Source organism: Mya arenaria, chromosome 6 (assembly GCF_026914265.1).
Source record: "Mya arenaria isolate MELC-2E11 chromosome 6, ASM2691426v1".
In the NCBI taxonomy this organism is placed as follows: Eukaryota; Metazoa; Mollusca; class Bivalvia; order Myida; family Myidae; genus Mya; species Mya arenaria.
In genome coordinates this window covers 42977383-42989650 of record NC_069127.1, presented here as the reverse complement: position 1 = coordinate 42989650, position 12268 = coordinate 42977383, and the positions used below count along the sequence as shown (strand labels likewise).

Here is a 12268-nt window from a genome sequence, read left to right as displayed (position 1 = left end):
TGATGCAAGACATCAGAGACGTGGCTTGATAGGTTTAAGTGTGAATATGTATTTTTGATCCGTTCAGTTTTCTTACAGTCTTAAAAAATATTCATTGGCACAATTAATAATTATATTAAAACATAAATCCTTACATTATTGCTCATTTTGACTTAAAATGAAACATTTTTGTTTTATACATTGCTTTGTTTGATTACCATTGGAATGTCGTATGCGTTTTAATCGTTGGTGTATTTGCAATTGTATGCAAACTGGACAGACTACTAATGTTGTTTTAGTTGAGTTGAATTCAGTTGAGTTGATATCCAATCGGAACATCTAGGTCTTTTAAAGCTTAGATTTAATGATTGTAACTAAGGTGATTTTTTTAATTTATAGCGAATTTCTACACTACGATGAAAACAAAATACGTGATAAATGTATAAACACATATTTTCTGTCAGTCATGCATTTCTGAAGTGTTGTTTTGCGGGTTTTTTTATATTTAACATACTGCAATATTCATTCCATTTATCCTTTTAACGGTATTTCTTGCTTCATGATACATTCCGACCCGTGTGGATACCTATGAGACCATGCCATTGCCAACGGATGAGTGTTCATCCGCCTGTGTGGTTGCAGCAGGCACCTGCATGTGATTGTCTTAAATAACCGCGATACAATTGCTGTACACGTAGTTATGTCTGCAGACAAATTTGATAGTACCGGTATGCATTCCCATACACATAAAATGTATCATCGCGTTATACAGAATGATGGATTTAGTAAAACTACGTCAAATACTGAAATCTTGAGCATTTGCAAGTTGCAAGAAATGTCTATAAATGTTCAAATCTTGCGTTTGAAGTCGTCGATTTTGAACTGCGTTAGAAACGATATTGGGTTAAGAGTAAATTGCCGCTTATGCGCAGCTGGCAAGAACACAATTTACTACACATACGTCACAATACTGCAGATGCTCCCTCTAGATTTAAAACTGGACGCCCCCCTAAGCCGTCGATCATTGCTAATCAGATTTGCTTGAATATTGGTGTACATTTACTTACTTCCAAATTAATTTTATAGAAACCCGTTAACCACCTAAATTCTACAATTATAAGCCTATCTAACGGTAATGCATTTTAGCAACAATTTATATATCGGGAGACCCTTGTATGTAAAGTTGTTAAAGTGAGTCCTATTGCTCAATATGTATACACACACACACACACACGCACACACACACACGCACACGCACACGCACACGCGCACGCGCACACGCACGCGCACACGCACACACACACACACACAAACAGGAAGATTACAAGTTTCTCCCATGGTCGCTCGTGTAAGATAGGTTTATCCCAAACCGAGTGTAGGATTATTTGCGGAAACGAGGTTTACCGAGTATCTTGGGCCCTTCATTCGACCCCAACTACAGCATGTTCTATCCTTATATGTTTAGCTCTAACCGTATAACTTTAGTATAACAACGATGGCAGAGAGGTGATAAGTGTGTGTTGTTGTTGTTTTTAACTCGTGACCACGACTAGTATCCCAGCCTAGATGTTAACGATACATTGTAACTTCATCGAGAGAGGCGCTGACGATGACCAATACTGCATGGTGCCTGCTACTAACGCACGCCGGAAGTTTCGACAATGGTATTAAAAAATCCATAATGCATTTTAAACTGAATGGGTAGAGTTTTCAGCTTAAAATAAAAGCCATAAATTCTTTCGAGCGTTTTTATAGTATTATTATTTTATTATTGGTGTGTGTGTGCGTGTGTGCGTGCGTGCGTGCGTGCGTGCGTGCGTGCGTGCGTGCGTGCGTGTTGTTGTTGTTGTTGCTAAAATTAATTCAAAGATATAGAGGAAAACGCACCAATGCGAATCCTGCATTAAAAATAGCATGGTAGAATGTACCCGTAGTCCGCTAGCATACCGGACCAGCCAACGCATTCTCAACGTGTGGGGAATTCCCTCCCGATCCCACTCCATCCGCGGCCCTTCATTAAATAAGATTGAATCACAATTAGTGGTTTATAACCTGCATAGACTTGTGAGATTTTCACCTGCGTGTGACGTAGAAGTGTTTCCGCTTATTCACGCATGCGCAGCTACCATAACTTTTGGGGCGAGGCCGTTACTTTTAAAAACAAACTATTTTTGTTGTTTATTAGTGTGATTTACGCTTGAAAATGAGTGGCGACGGCACAGATGTTGCCAATGGGACTCAGGCTCCCGACGAGACCAGTGACATCCCTAAATATGACCTGTACATTCGGGTATGTGCTTTTGAACTTACGGGTTTCTTAAAATTGAAAATTTTGTCTTCTTGAGTCTCCTGACCCAATTTTAACCATTTGTATAGAGTGCATTGACCAAACGCTGTAGTTATTCAAGTTGAAAAATATAATAAGTTCTGAATGAATTTATCAGTTGCATATCTGTTTTAAAAGTAAAGTGGATCATCATCGATCAGGTAACAGTAATAGTCCAAATAATTGTACGTTGACAGATTTTTGATATGGCAAATCCTTCACGTACAAATTGTTTAGTATCAAAAGTGGGTAGTTGTTCCGATCAGGATTCCGGGTTTAAGCATATAGAGTCTATAAAATATCATAAAAACAAGAAATATTACCAGATAATGTTATTTTATATTAGTTCCGTACACAAAAAATAAATATCCAACTTATAAATATGAGTTTGACGGCTTTTCTTCATTTCATTCTGTCAAAACATAACGATATATACATGAAGGGCACCTGCAAGGCTTCAGGGCACAGTTTTAAATCGCTCAGAACATTTCGGCCATGGCCAAGTTGTTACGATTGTATAACGAGGTCTATCTCGAAGCTTTGTCGGAGGAGGCCGAGTTATTACGATTGTATCGAGTTGTTCCCCTTTGCATAATTGTTTTCTGTGTCAGTCAACTTTCGTTTTATTGGAAAGGTAAACAACTTGTTTTAATGCATAAAATGCTTGTTTAGTGCAAAATAGCATTTCACTTACATGGTAAAATATGAATATAACTCTTTATGATCAATTTCAACCATAAAATACTTCACTTAAAACAATTTCAATATTTTTAAAACACCCCCGTTTTTTGCACATTCCCGTTTAGACGTTAGGGATTGGAAGAATCCCGTATAACACATCTAATATTTTAGACTAGTAACAGTAACTGCTGTCAGCAGTGGTGGTCGGTATTTGTGGGTGGGGCCTTCTTTCGTGTATCTTTGGGACAAAACAACTGAGATGGACTGGACCATGTTATGGATTTGATCAACTTGTCGCCACTCAAAATCATCAAGATTGAATTTCTGTAACTATCAAAAAATTGGTCAGCATCTGTATGAGCATAATATCTTGGAAAAGTTCAATAACCAGCCATATTGTTCTAGTCACTCAAGAGGTTATCACCCTTTAATTATAGAAATTACCTAACATTGGTCTTGTCCAATCAATAATTTAAGAATCTCTTGTCCAAACATCACCAAATATGGTCAGAATAGGTATTGACATAATATCTTGTACATGTTTGATAACAAGTTGTATCGCTTGAGTCATTCTAGAGTAATGGCCCTTTAATTTTAGCAATTACGTAAAGTTGGATTTGTCCAAACAATAACTCTAGAAGCCTTTTGTGCAATCAGCACCTTATTTGGTCAGAATGTGTATGTGCAAAATATCTTGATCAGAGTTGATAACATTGATTGAAGCAAAAAAATGGTCCTAAATCCCACAAGCTAGAGGTAAAATTAAAAACCTAATTTAACTGGAGGGAAAAGTAAATTCAATTATTCCAATTATTTTTATACTGAGTCTGGGTTATATATGCTTGTAACCTGGAAGTTTGTTTGCAGAAGGATTAATACCAAATTGTCCAAACCTGTCCAACTTTTATAGATATACAGTGAAATTAATGTTGCCCGAAGATGTGGTTAGAAAATACTCTTAAAGTCAGTCAAGTATAAACCATATAGAAAAATTCCCAGTTAAGCTAATAAGGTTTTTAGAGACTGTTTGATTGGTAAGGTTTTATTAAATGAAAAATGAATGTATTCACTTTTAAACTGTATTCCAGTCATTAACTTATACAATGTAGGTCAACAAGCCCCTATTCTAACACAAGTGCTTGACATAAAAAAATCAACAATCCCTGCTGTATAGAATCTAGAATTTGAGCAAGCCCCAAATCCCACATATATATATATATATATATATATATATTAACTCTATAGTCTAATTGACTTGTATGTGTTTTGCAGGCATCACTTATTGACAATGAGACACAAGGGGCGTGTCCGATGAGTCAACAGGGATTTATGCTGTCCTACATTCTAGCTCAAGAGAAAAATGTGGATTTCAAAGTGTGGACTGTCAGCCAAGTTAATCCTCCAGCAGACTTTAAAGATAAAAACAGAGCTAAGATTTACCCATTTGTTGAGGGTATTAGTGGAAAAGACACCAATGGACAGTCAATAGCCGGTGTTATGCCAGAGTCAGCTGATAAAGTGGAAGACTTCTTTGATTCTGTGAATTTTGACTGCCCACACTTGAAAAGACCCAAAAATTTAAAAGACCACATCTTAGGAAAAGTTGATGGTATTACAACAGTAAGTATCAACTGTTTTATGATATATAATATATATCTTTGTGACTGTGCATTTGCTGTTACAGAGTTAAAGTTTCATCAAATATGTCATGTGAATCATGCATTTTCAATGCTTTGTCAGGTATCGCTTACAGGCATTCTGTTCAAAATTGTGTCATTATTGAATTTGTCATTTCTTAGCCCTTGCTGTTCATTGTGACTGTTTGTTTATCCTTTATGAGCTAGGCTATTGGACAAATAAGGAGAGCTATACTACTCACCCTTGCATCGGTGGTGGCATTTGCACCACACCTTGGTTAAGGTTTTGCATGTAACCACATTTAAGTCAATATCTCAGCAAATACAGCATGAATTGCATTTGAAACTTTAGACATGTATTCCCAAGTATCAAACCTACTTGATTAATCAAGTAAGATAACATTATCTTGCATACACATGTATAATGCAAATTATTGTCCTTTATTTTTGGACTGTTACGGTTTTGCATGTTATCTAATTTTACTTTGATCCATGCATGTTTCACCAAAACTTTGCAATCTTTCAACTTAAAAGCCGTGTCTAGTAGACAAGCCTAATGTCTAAAGCCGTGTCTAATAGTCAAGCACGCGACAGCCCATGTTTAAAAATTGTGTCTTGAGTTACACACAAAATGGTTTCTATGGTTGTGATAGGATGCTAATCTTTTGTACTTTTACTTCTTACATTCCTGTATGTTCATACACTTTTAGCAATTCAATGGATTCCTGAAAGGTTTGAAGTCAGAGGCTGTGTTGACAAACACCCTACAAAAGGTAGATGATCACTTGGCATCGAATGGCACAACGTTCTTGGAGGGAGACCAGCTGTCGTACACTGACTGCTTTCTGTTGCCACGCCTCCAGCACATCATCGTAGCTGGAGAGGTATGCTGTTCATCTATTTTGGGCTAAGTGAAATTATCATGTGAAAATAAACAGGGGTTTTATGCAAAATGTTGATGTCTTTTTCTCCTAAGCAAAAAAAGTCATCTGTTTGAATGCAAGTATCTTGTTAACTTAAAATTATTCAAACCAAGAGCTTTACAGGACCCCCTGGACCCCCAGTGTATACATTTGTAGTTCAGAAATTTTTGCCTTCTGCCATTCTCACCCCTGAATAGTTGCAAGTCGGTGTGTGTAAAAGGTTTTGTTTCTGTGATCTGATTTCAAAGTGTTATAGTTCATGTGACAGTGTTACTAATCGATGAATTCATTCCAAGGCAATAAAAGTGTATGTTGGATCAGGTCAATCAGGGGACATTTTGATTACACACATTTATCAAGGGCCATATTTTTAAATAAGATCTGTTTTTCCTTGGACATGAAGATTCCTTTTATTGATGAAACAGAGGATTAGTTTGATTATTTCAGAGTCAGACAAACCATTTATGTCTAACTCTTCCACATAGAGGAATTATGATTCCTTTTACATCAAAAGCAGTTATTAAATCATGTTATTATGTTTCTGCCATAAATCAAACATTGTGAACTTGCCAAACTCTTAAAAAGCACTTATTCAATATTATGAATTATTCAAACTGTGTTGACAACATTACTTTTATACAGTACTTCAGAGGCTATGAAATTTCATCAGATATGAAACATTTGTGGCGATACATGCGTGATGCGTATGACTCCCCAGCCTTCTCTGAAACCTTGCCAGCCGATGAAGACTTGTGTAAATTTCACTGGACAAGATTACCCGACAACTTAATCACCGAGTTCAGGAAAAATAAAATTAAAGGTACGTGCGCCACAAGCCACAAATGTATACTTGAAATCCTTAATGCATGTCTTAACTCATTTAAGGCTATGAAAAAACTGATACACAAATTTCAGATGGAATGGAAATGTATATGCAGAAATTTTAATTAATAATTTAGAACTTCACTTTGAAATTCATGATATATTGTTGCTTCATATTCTTAACTTTAAACACGTATCCTGACACCTTTTGGCTAATAACAAAATAAAGTAAATGCATTTCCTAGTGTTTAACTCCATAAACTTAAGCGTCTTTCATGGTATAAACATGTTGTGTGCTGCAGAAACAAGATTTCCTTGTGCATTTTCTGGCTGGGAACTCTTATTGTCAATTTGCTGTTCATCTCTTGGACCCCCAAAATAAACTTATCCAAGTACAGACAGTTATATTGGGACCTCATAAGATTACCAGAAACCCAAATTTGTCCACCATGAGCTGGAAATTCCTAGCTAAAGCCCTGTTTTATGTAGCCTTGCAAGTAAAACTGGCAACATTACATAAAAGTTTGTTATGGTGTTAACTATATTATATATAAAAAAATGGGGGGGATATAAATTGTTTTTAAGTGTTGTTCCATATTTTTATCAAGGTGTGTTTGGAGTGGAATCACCTACTCACAAAACTAACAAGATCCCAGAAAAGATTGCAAAAAGTTTGGACAGCGCCAGCAACGGTGGTCATGATGATGATGATGAGGAGGAGGAGGAGGAACAGGAGCAAAGTATGGAATAGACACCCCAACTCTCGGGCACCACGATGATCATGCTGTTATATTGCTTAGCAAACCACCAGTCCACTGTGCTGTTGCGCGGTGACGCATCATCGCTGTTGTTGTCATAATTGTTTGTAACCAAGCAAGCAGAACAAAGAATGTTACTGAATGTATTATTTGTTACCGAGTTTTTGTACAGACTTTTGCCAAGATTATATATGTTGTTTGTTTTTATAAAAGCATTTCTTGGATGTTATGTTGATTGTAAAAGGTTTTTATTGGCAAACATGAATATCAAAAATAAAACTACCTTGAAGTTCATTTAAGATAAATCATTTAATTAATTTGTCTATCACTGAATTCAGGAATTACTGAAGTATAGTGCTGTGATAATAACTATGGTGTATGTAATAGCTCTTCAAAATGATATAACGATGAGGAAATGTAAGATGAAATTGTACTTGAGTATCACCAATGCAAGATTTTCATTCCAGACTGTAAAATATCAATTGTAAAGAGAATTTGGATTGTTGGTTTGACATATCATAGTGTTATGCACTTACACCCCTTATGGAGATAAGTAGAACATTTTTGTGATATGAGTTACAAGGGTTGTGTATCATTGTATAGTGTGACCCCTTATAGTTAGTTTATTGCGAAAATCCACTGGTGCTCATATAATGATAGTTCTGAGGAATTGTACAGGCTAGTAGTAAGATAGTGATCATAAGTGCACTTCATAGCTAAGCATACATCATCAGTTCTCTTATAAATCATCTCTGTTTTTTTTTCTTCTCAGATTAGCATTGTGATGCCAATTACGAATAAAGGCCCAATGTTTTTTTTCCTATCACTGTTTTCTTGACTACCATGATAATGTTTAGTACACAAAGTATTCATGTGGAATTTTATTTCAATATATGCAAGCTGTCACTTTAGTTTGAAGTATTTATGTCTATGACATGTGCTGTAAATCTGTAACTTAAAATAATGACTTTGTAATTGTTAACATGATTAATCAACACACCTATTATATATTTTACGCTAGAGGTGCATATATTTTAGTTCAATTGAAATAATATTTTGAAATCTATGAATATATATTATTATTATATAATATTGTTGACATTATAACTACATGGTATGTCACGTAAATTTGGATATTTAATTAATTTTAGAATGTGTCCTGAAATGATAGAATTCATGTTTGCAATTTTCCATTATTCAAAGCCACAGCTTTACACTCTGTCATAGATTTAGAGATATTACATGTATATTTATAATATGCGGAGTCTTTGTAATGTAATCTGTCTTGTATGTTTCACTTGCTCGAAAAATAGCGTGGCTTTTATTATAAAATTGACATGTATTTGGTTTGTATGGCTTCAAGGATGGTAGTGCCTCGTGTTAAAATGTTGTTAGTGAATGGTTTTGATGCTTAATTATCTTGCAATGCAGTTTTACCTTTAATATATAGGTGACCTTGTGTTTCATGGATTTGCAATTTGATGAACAGCAACCATTTATTTTTCAAATAATTTAAATGGAAGTGATTGACTTTCTACAAAAGCTGATTACATGTAGGGGGGTTAATTTCTGTTGTTGATTGATGGTAATGTCTCGAGTTCTAACTTACAGTATTCATGTAAATAGTCATTTAAGCAGATAAGACATATTTTCTTTTATCAACAATAAACAATTTCCCATACATAGTGCTACTGAGGTATTAATCTGATATTATATAGTTAAACCCTGCTAGAAATTCCTGGAGTTTTATCTGAGGAAAAGTTTTAGGACGTAATTATCTGGTTGTACAATACATTGTACATGTATTTCAAACTGTCAATATACTAAACTGTTAATTTAACAACAAATCTATTCTATTTCTTTTTATGTATTTTGTTTGATGCACAAAAGCAAGCTGTACCAGTTGTGTATTCTTTTAATAGCTGTATATACATCTGTTCTGTTTTTCATTGTCTACCCTATGTGCCTTGCTTGTTATTACATAATTAATCTTTACATTTTTATCTTACAACTGTTATACTTGGGTGGGTCATATGATTGGATTATTGTATGATATCACACAATGTTTTCATTGTTTAATGTGATGTCTTTAAATTTTGGTGATTGTTTAAAAAATATATGCGTATCATTACAATGATTTCTCTTTCCTTGTCTATCAGTTGTGCCCTTTTCAACAGCATCATGGTCAATGATCTAATAAATGCCAAAGAATTGAATGTAACCATATTTACCATGCCACATTAATAACCATGTACATAGTTACAAAGGCTTTGAACTAATTTTAATGTAAATAAGATTTTTGTGCTAAAGAATGTTTCATAATACCTAAAAGTCTGGCCAAAAATTACCCCCTCTAAGGTTGTGTGTGGCTTAAAATGTTCATTTTTTGGCTAACTCTACGCAAATGTAATGAGCCTGTGCTTTGAATTCCAAGAGCTTTTCTGTTTGGTGAAAACACTGCAGTTTTTAAGTTAACAGTACACATTCGTAGGCAGAACTGTTGAACATTTTATATGAAAATTTTGTCCCAGTCTTGCCACTAGAATCTGTCCATTTGGTGTATTTTCCCCTGTTAGTGGTAATGGAAGCCTTCAAGTTTGGTGTCATACCCAAATCATGTTTTACTTAAGAGGCTGTTAAGTTTTGTTATGATAGATGTTTATACAGAAAATTGTGTTCAAATCAAATTTTTACCTGCTTTGAAATTTATTGTAGATTCAACTTTGCATGCTGCTTGAAGTTGTTCAGTATTTTGCTATTTTGATTTTTTCAAACTGAAAAAGGATTTGATGTTAATTATTTTCTTTGTAGAATATAACAGTAATAACCATTATAATGTTGCAGTTTGTTACAGAAAAAGAAAAGTGTGTGTTAAACATTCCATTTCAGTCTTGTTTTTAGTTTGTTGGATATTTAATGACAGCGTTGCACTTGAAAATCTTACACCAACTTGTGCTTACAATTGAATAACTGAGAATGTCTTAAAAGGATAAGTTCTGAAAATCACAAAATTACAAGTATAGATTTATAGTATGTATAGTCGGCTTTGCTTGATTTTTTCCCATTCAAATGTACATACATTGTTATATTGCTCAAAATTTGAATATAAAATACACAAATGATAAATTACTGTCAAATATTAGAGTTTCCTAAAAGTATTTATTTATTGTCAAAGGTTAAGGTTTCTCAAAAGCTTGTTTCTCATTTTTATCACATGAAAGTTACTGTTATACGGTATACAGCCTTAATATTGAATACAGCCTTTAAAAAGTACAAGTAATACCATATACAGCTGTGTAAAGTTACTATAAAACTGATGTATAATTAGAACATGCATATTCATAAATAGGGAAATCAAAATGCCTACAGTTTCTTTGTGATTTACAAGTTCTAGTGTATTATTTTATTAATAGTGTTATTTAGTTTATAAATGAATAAATATATATATATATATTAGTGTACCATGGTCGGACTGACTTAAACTGTTTTTACAACCTGAAATTATAAAGAATTAATAAGTTTAAATGAGATGTTATCCCAGAATGTTACAACAGTTTCCAGCTGCTATGTGAATGTCGGTTGGTAGGAAATGTATGATTTTAAGTAACAAAAAAATGTATTGTTTGTATTGAAGGTAATATACCATTAAAGTAATCTGTAGGTGTTTTACCATCAATATCATTCCATAAAACATCAGTGTAAATCATTATAAAGTGTGAAGTTCCTGAAAATGTACATGAGTGATGTAGCTTAGATAAAACCTTGGTCAATGTTCTGCATTTCATTAATCTAAAAATTAAAGGAATAGACGATATTCGTAATTCAACATCATTGGGTAATCTTCCAGAATTCCTTCATGCGTCATGTGGTATATACAATCCTGTATTTTAGCATTAAGCTAAAATGAATTATCATTTTGATGTCGCTTTTCAAAAGATTATTAATACAGTATTGTTAAGTAACACCATCGTGAAAAATTAGAAATTAACAAACATTCTAATGAGTGCTAATTTACATTAAATAAAAAACAAAAGTTTTCTCTGTACCTGCTGGAATATTCATTAAACCCCTGAATAAGTTCTGAATAACGTCTATTGCTTAAACAATGTGCTTCGGAGTGCCATAGTTCAACCTTTATTTTCGAGATGCTTTTTGTATGTATTTGGTGAAGAAGAAAGATGTTTATATTTGTATACACTTGAAATCGGGACATGTTTTGAGTAATGAAATGCATCACATTTGTAATTAAATAGACCTAAATAATGATTACTTGTATTGGGCAGAACATTTATAAGACAAGCTTTTATACATGTATCTGAATATATATTATAATATGGTACCAATGTCAAATATAACATTGTATTGCCAATAAAATATGAAATCGGAAAAATTATTTTGTTTCATGTTGATTCCTGTATGTAAGATATTTAAAGATCCTGGTCAATGTTGAATATTTGTTTCACAATTAGTTATTAATTGAACGCTGTAAGCAGATTGTCCTAAACCTGTAATTTTGGACAGTATGTCAATGGTTATTAAGTCATAAGAAATTATGATGACCAAATGGTTCAGTTGAAGGTCCCAAGTCAAGGGGTGGGGCGAGTGATCAATTGCCCTGCAGGTTCTCAAGAATTTATCCGTCATATCAAGTTGCACGAAATATGCCAATCAGCATTCAGTAATGCTATAAAACAAAGTGAAAGATGACGGTACTGATAGCAAATCATCTTCGAAACATCACCAGCTAAATAACTTGTTAGGAAGGCCTTCGACTAGGTTTTAAGGTCAAGGTCATTTACTATTTTACATCTGCCTTTTTTCACCAGGAAATGAGGTCAAGGTTAAGCCCTGAAAGGTCAGTTTTTTTAAAATGACATGGTCCAACCACTTGATTTTAGGGGAATAGGAAGTTTAATCTCAAGGTTATGACAACCTTGCCGACGACCTGTACAATGCAGGATCATGACCTCATCAATTAAGCAAGTGGTTAGTTATTATACAAATACTTGGTGACCCAAATTAGAACAAGCCCTGCAGTGGTAAAATGCTTTCTGAACTTGATAACAGCTTCATACCAAGCACTAGTGTAAGAACGCAAGCATGTTAATCCAATTGTCTTATTTTGATGACTGAACATATGAT

General features: G+C 34.0%; 1 protein-coding gene across 1 annotated transcript; it reads left to right on the top strand.

Moving 5' to 3' along the window:
- The first annotated feature begins 2092 nt into the window (after positions 1–2092).
- Positions 2093–11516, top strand: LOC128238121 (chloride intracellular channel protein 5-like). The gene is made up of 5 exons (XM_052953692.1): positions 2093–2269; positions 4259–4606; positions 5334–5507; positions 6189–6366; positions 6977–11516. Exons 1-5 carry the CDS (start codon positions 2183–2185, stop codon positions 7117–7119), a joined length of 930 nt encoding a protein of 309 aa, XP_052809652.1. The 5' UTR covers positions 2093–2182; the 3' UTR covers positions 7120–11516.
- The last annotated feature ends 752 nt before the right edge of the window (positions 11517–12268 follow it).

Excerpts from the sequence above, each read along its gene's own strand:
- LOC128238121 (XM_052953692.1), top strand. The coding sequence starts at position 2,183 with ATGAGTGGCGACGGCACAGATGTTGCCAATGGGACTCAGGCTCCCGAC. Across the intron at positions 2,270-4,258 it reads AATATGACCTGTACATTCGG|GCATCACTTATTGACAATGA; the intron begins GTATGTGCTTTT and ends TGTGTTTTGCAG. Across the intron at positions 6,367-6,976 it reads CAGGAAAAATAAAATTAAAG|GTGTGTTTGGAGTGGAATCA; the intron begins GTACGTGCGCCA and ends ATTTTTATCAAG.